This window comes from Myotis davidii, unplaced genomic scaffold, assembly GCF_000327345.1.
Source record: "Myotis davidii unplaced genomic scaffold, ASM32734v1 scaffold170, whole genome shotgun sequence".
Classification (NCBI taxonomy): Eukaryota; Metazoa; Chordata; class Mammalia; order Chiroptera; family Vespertilionidae; genus Myotis; species Myotis davidii.
Genome location: NW_006282528.1, coordinates 1,742,457 through 1,749,092, shown reverse-complemented (window position 1 = coordinate 1,749,092; position 6,636 = coordinate 1,742,457). Strand labels below are relative to the sequence as shown.

Sequence of the window (6,636 nt, the reverse complement as noted above, 5' to 3'; positions counted from 1 at the left end):
GGGGCCGCCTGTCCCCCGCTGCCGCCTGCCCTGAGCTCCTGCCACCTGAGTCAGCAGCCCTTGCCAGCGGCTCCCAACCTCTCTCACCCACAGCGTTACTGGCAGGGCCCTGGCACGGGACTGCCCGGGGCCGGCCTGTGGCGTGTGGGTCCTTGACTCGTGCAGGACAGATGTCACAGTCCAAGTCCAGGTGGGTGTGAGAGGAAGGTTATTACAGTTGGGACACTGAAACAAGGAAGGGCCCAGGAGAGAAGAAGCCACAGAAGAGGAACTGGGAGGGGAAATGAGCCCGGGCTGGGCGGGGCTGCTCTGGCTCCCTGGGAAGTCAGAGGAGGGGGACCTGGGGGCAGGGGTGAGCCCAGGACGAGCTGCTGCTGCCCACTGCTCCCCTGTTTGCAAGTCTCCTGGGGTCCCTTGGAGTTTGGGAGATGCGTGCCTGTGGGGGGAGGGGAGGGCACGGGCGTGCGCCCTGGAGGGAGACAGGCTGGGACGAAGGCCCTGAGCAGACGCAGTGAGATGGTCACCTGCCAGCGAGGAAGGAGCCTCCGGAGAGGCCGGCCCACTGGTGCCCACTCGCAGCCTCTGGAGTGAGAGAACACATGTCTTGTTGGAGCGCCAGCCGCGGGCTTTGCTACGGCAGCCCCAGCGCCCTCGCAGGGAGGCCGGCAGCCAAACAAAAACAGCCCAGCAGCCGGTGTGACTCAGCAGCTGAGCCTCAACCTGTGACTCAGGAGGTCAGGGATGGATTCCCCTTTGGGGCACAGGCCCAGGTAGCCGGCTCCATCCCCAGTGGGGAGCGTGCAGGAGTCAGCCGATCCATGATTCTCTCTCCTCCCTCTTCCTTCCTCTCTCTAAAATCAATAAAATAATAAAAAGAAAAGGAAATGGAAGCATTGTTGATGACTAAGGTCTCCGGAGGCAAGTCTGCTTCCCCATGTTCCAGACACACGTGGGGAGCAGCTGCTACACTGCTGCTGCTCCAGCCCTTCCTCCTCCCCACGCCCTCCCCACGCCCCCGCAGCACCCTCTCCCTGCTGCCTCGCCCCTGCGCTCCCACCTGCCTGCACCCTGTGGTCCCCTGGCTGGGTTAGGCTTGGCGGCGCCCCCTCTGCCGTGTCCCCACTAAGGTCTGCCCGCCTCACCCTCCCCCTTCCACTTCCAGGACATACCTCGGCCCACAGACTCCTCAGGGGACCCCGTCCCCGTCCTGGGAAACACAAGGCACCCACATCCGAGCCAAGGGAGCGAGGAGAGTGCGGCCTTCAGAGCCGTCACTTCCGGGGAGCGTGCCCGGAAGGTTGGGAACCTCACTACCTTTGACAGAAACCGCACTGCCTCTGCCGTACATCTGTGCATGTTGGTCGCTATTGGAAAGAACACGCTTGCTGGCCCACAGGCATCTTGTGGGCCCACAGACGAGGGGTCTCAGGTTCAGTTCTCAGGCAGGGGTGTGCACCTAGGTTGCAGGTTCGATCCCCGGCCCCAGTCAGGGCGCATCGGGGAGGCAACAATCGATGTGTCTCTCTCACATCCATGAGTCTCTCTCTCTCTCCTCCTCCCACCCTTGCACTCTCTCTCTCTCTAAATATCAATGGAAAAAATATCCTCGGGTGAGGATTTTAAAAAATAATAATTTCAGGTGCTTTTTAAAAAAAATACATTTTTATTGATTTCAGAGAGGGAGAGGAAGAGAGATAGAAACATCAATGATGAGAAAATCATGGATTCTGCCTCCTGTGCACATCCCCCACTGGGGGATTGAGCCCGAAACCTGGGCACATGCCCTGATGACAGGGAATGATACAGACGCTCTTTCCACTGGGCCCAGCTGGCTAGGCACATTTTAGGTGCTTTTGAAATGAAAGAAAAACCACCACCTTTGACCTTTTCGATATAATGGACAGCTGAAGCTGACTAGACAGTGAGAAAAACCAGCAGCATCACGGGAAAGCCAACGCCAAGAAAACAGAACAACACGTACTTTGCAGAAATTGTGTTTAAAACTAAATGGAGCAGACTAACACTTGCTGGGGTGCGAGAACGGCCAACATGGGGTACGCCAGCCTAAGGACACGGGGGAACCCCTAAGCATCCCGTCATCACTAATCGGTGACTTAGACCGTCTACCAGCCACAGCACGCGTGGACACGACGCCGATCGCAGCAGGAGGTCCGCGGAAGGGCAGAGGCTGGAGGCCCGGCCGCGTCAGCTGGGGGGGACATCAGCATTGCTGGCCGCGATGGCTCCCCAAGTGCGTTACTTGGACAGACTGACCCCCTAGAAACCCATTAGAAACGCCAAGTCTCAGGCCCCGCCCAGGCCTGGATGGGAACCCCCGGGTGAGGCCTGTGTTTTCGTGCTGGGACAAGCCCTGTGACGCAGAGTTCAAGAGCCACTCCCTAGGGACGTGGAAACCGTCCAGGGAGCAGCAGGCCGGGTGCCGGCTTCTGTGCTGCGACTGTCTGCGTCTGCAGGCATGAGGCCCCTGTGCGGTGCAGAGGCACCTGCGGTGGAGGTGGCCCCGCTCTGGGCGTGGCTCGGGTTCTGGGAGCCGCTGGGAGCCGGTGGGAACGCACCTGCTGAAAGGAGAAGTGGGGGGCCGAGATTTGCAGGAAGTGCAGCCTTTCGGTGGCGGCCTGTGGAGGCTGGAGGATGAAATTGCGGTGGTTGGGCCACGTGGTCCTTCAGGTTTTCTCTAGCAGAACTGGGCCTTCCCCCTGGGCCTTTCAGGCGTGAAAATAGCCAATAGTGAGCCCGGCTGGTGTGGTTCAGTGGTTGGAGGTCGTGGTTGAGGGCTGAAATAAAATATATATATATACTTTAAAGCCAACATCCATTGACCACCATATGCATTTATTGAACTCTACATGCATTGGTGAATGCAACCTCATCACAGCCCTATGGCCTGCAGGACTCAGTGTTCTTGGTGTGCACTCAGGCCTGAACGGTGCCCACGCGAGGGTGTAACCTGGCAGCTGGGAGGAAGAGATGGGAGACAAAGAGGGAGCCCTTTCCCTTCTTTATAAGGCATCCAGGGCTTCACCACCTCACTCACCCCAACCCCCATCTGAAGAACCACATTCCAGCACAGCACAGGTAATAAGACATCAGTTTGTGGGTAATAGTAAGGGACAGATGGGATGGCACCAGGGCCTAGTGATCAATTTCCCAGGAATAAACAGACAGACAGATAGGACTGCACAGACAGACAGACAGGACAGGAGAACAAAGCCAAGTGGGTGAGAGATCAGGCCCAGCTCCATATCTAGCTTTGCCCTGGGGGCCTGGGGGATGAACAGGCTGAAAGAGGCCTCAGTTCCTTTAGGGCCCCATCCCCTCACTCCCTCGTGTCCCTTAACAGCGGGTGGTATTTCTGGGGCCAGGGAATGGTTTGGGGATTAGGGAGTTGGAGGGGGAGGGGGAGGTCTGGATGGTGTGGGGTTAGCAGCAGCACTGAGGGGAATCAGGGACGGGACACCGCTCAGCAGGGCCCATGTGTCCAGGGCAGGCCCCCCACTCCGCCCATCACACCAACATGGTGCAATAAATAGTTTCAAGTAGTAAGTCAATGTCAGGCAGGAGAGAGCTGGAGACTGATGGACAGGCAGGGGCTTGGGGAGAGGGGCCCTCGCTGCCCACTGAGTCCCCTGAGTGGGCTCCAGCTGTACCAAGTCTGTCTGTGTGCACAGGCGTGGGCACCTGGCCCCCATGTCCATGTGGGCACTCCCTGCAGGGCTCAGCCCCTCACACCAGTCCCAACGCCTGCTTGGTGGGGCAGAAGCAGGGCAGCATGGTGCCCACAGCATCCACGATGGCTGCCAGGTGCTCGTCCCGTGCCTGGGGCCCACAGAGCTGCATGAAGTCTGCCAGGCGCAGCAAGTACTCAAGGTTGTGGCCGGAGAAGCCCTGGCAGGCCAGGATCTGTGTAGCAATGGCCCCCTCCAGTGCAGGGCCCAAGTACCCAGGGTTCTGTGGGGTGGCCACATAGGCCAATGCCTTGAGTGGTTGGTCAGGGGTATCTTGGGGGCAGAAGGTGACCTCCTTGGTATCATAGCCACCGAGCTCTGCTTCCCGCACATGCAGATACTTCAGAGCCTCGCTCACCTGTTCGTCTCGCACCTGGTATGCCACGCCCCAAGTGCAGCCCTCATGGTCTTCCAGAAGGGTCACCACTCGGCCAGGCATCTTGTCGCTGCCCCGATGGAAGGTGTCTCCCTGACAGGACCGGCGGCTGTAGCCGCGCACGAAGCCCACGTGGCTGTCGCTACAGGCGAAGTCGGGCCTCCACACCAGGGAGCCGTACCCGAAAATCCACAGCACCGGGGGCTGCGCGGGCGGGGAGGCGGGCGGCGAGGCAGGTGAGGTGTCCTGGGCTGCGGATGCCTGCTTCATGGTGCCGGGCACAGGGACGGGCCCGGACATCCTCCGGGCAGGTCTCCGGCGCAGGCACAGAAGGACCGACGGACACGCACACCTGGCCTGGCACCGCTGAGTTGCTCCAGCTCGCATGTCTTCTTAGGGCCTCCATAACGAAACAAGATTAAACAGCCCAGGTCCCAGGCTGACAGAGCTGGGGGAGCAGCCCAGGTCCCAGGCTACAGAGCTGGGGGAGCAGCCCAGGTCAAGTCCCTCCAGAGCTCACTCTTTTTTTATTGATTTCAGAGAGGAAGTGAGAGAGAAACATCAATGATGGAAGAAAAGCATTGATCAGCTGCCTCCTGCACGCCCCCTACTGGGGATGGAGCCCATAACCCGGGCCTGTGCCCTGACCAGGAATCCAACCGTGACCTCCTGGTTCATAGGTCGATGCTCAACCCCTGAGCCCCGCCGGCCGGGCCAGAACTCACCCTTACCCAGCAGCCCAGGGTTCTGTTTCAGAGACAATCGCCAGTTGGGCAGGGACGTGCCGTCCTCGCAGCGACCACTCAGAACCAGCTCTCTCAGAGTGCAGCTGGCCTACCTTCCTGCAGCTACACTGGACGCAGGCAGGCCTTCCAACAGGACGCCCCTCTGCTCCGAGCTCCACTCCTCTCCTCTGTACCCGGCTACCGCCGCTTACATTGCCCGTCTCCACGGAAACATCTACTCCAGGTCACCTGCGGGAACCCCTACTCCCCGCCCAAGGCCACTCGAGTGTACGTACTGTTTTACCTCTCTTCCTCTCTTCCTCTCTTCTGCACGCCTGCCCGCTGGGGTGAGGAGGGGGTATAGGCCATTCTGGAGATTCCGGAGCAGAGCTGCTGACTCCGCCCTAGCAGCCCGGCGCAGGTGGCTGTGCAGCCCGAACGTGTGCTGCCCTGGGCTGCTGCTCAACCAGTGACTGTGCTTTCCTCTACCACCCTCTGCCCCAAACGAAGCACACGCACTCTTCTGGAAGCTTCCGGAGGAGTGGTGTCTAAAACTGATTTGCGAGCAAGTGAAAATAAAGAGCAACTATACAGTTATAAGCTAGATATGACTCTTGCATTTTTATTTTTTTAACTTAGTTGTATTGATTTCTGAGAGGAAGGGAGAGGGAGAGAGATAGAAACATCAATGATGAGAGAGAATCATGGATCAGCTGCCTCACCCTGGGCCTGGGCCCTGACTGGTAATCGAACCGTGACCTCCTGGTTCATAAGTCGCTGCTCAACTGAGCCATGCCAGGTGGGCTAACTCTTGCATTTTAAAATATATTTGGGGATATTTTCATTTGGATGTGATTTTCGTTACCCAAAACACTGTGCATCCATAAAAACTCTAGCTGTCCAAAAAAGTGTGTGTGTGTGTGTGTGTGTGTGTGTGTATGTGTGTAGGAGGGCGATATATTTAAAAACCTCTCAAATGAAATGTTTGTTGGTTTGGGGCCCACTGTTCCACATGTAAAAATGCAACCTATTCCAACTAGTTTGCGAGAACAGCTTCTGGGACAACAGGAAATGGAATGTTAATTAAAACCGTAAGTCAGTGTCGCTGGGAAATGTCTTAACGAGTGTGACTGAGTCATGGCACCGGGAATTTCCTCCCGTTTGATTTACGTCTTCTCCGGGGTGTTTTTCCATCCGCAACATCCACATCGTTAAAGCAAAGCGCTGACCATCCCTCCAGAGAACCCAGCGCTCCGCCGGGAGGATGGACTACAAACCCCGGGGGCTTCGGCCGAGCCCGGCCTCCGAGCTGCCGCCTCTGCAAACTCATTCCACGTGCTCCATCTCTAATATTTAGGCGCCACCGTGGACAGCTACGCATTTGGGTGCTTATTCCACGTCTCACCGTTTACATGTTTTGTGTGTGTGTTTTTATTTTATTGATTTTTTACAGCGAGGAAGGGAGAGGGATAGAGAGTTAGAAACATCAATGAGATAGAAACATCGATCAGCTGCCTCCTGCACACTCCCCACTGGGGATGTGCCCACAACCGAGGTACATGCCCTTGACCGGAATCGACCCGGGGCCCCTTCAGTCCGCGGGCCGACGCTCTATCCACTGGGCCACACCGGCCAGGGCCGTTTACATGTTTTTATTTTCATCAGCTATGAAGGCACTTAAATAACCGCCTGAATGGCGGACGCAAGTGATGACCGATAAGGGTGGGCGGTCCCCGGGCCTCCCCGTGCTCTCCCGCCCGCTCGCCCCGCCCCCGGCCGCCCCGAAAAC

At 57.9% G+C, this 6,636-nt stretch overlaps 1 protein-coding gene across 1 annotated transcript; it reads right to left on the bottom strand.

Annotated features, from left to right (window-relative positions):
- Window positions 1–3,097: 3,097 nt before the first annotated feature.
- On the bottom strand, window positions 3,098–6,056 carry LOC102751918 (glutathione-specific gamma-glutamylcyclotransferase 1-like). Its single transcript, XM_015560242.1, is given in 3 exon segments — window positions 3,098–4,427; window positions 4,430–4,514; window positions 6,018–6,056. Coding segments are annotated over 3 exon segments (807 nt in total). The 3' UTR covers window positions 3,098–3,744.
- Window positions 6,057–6,636: the final 580 nt, after the last annotated feature.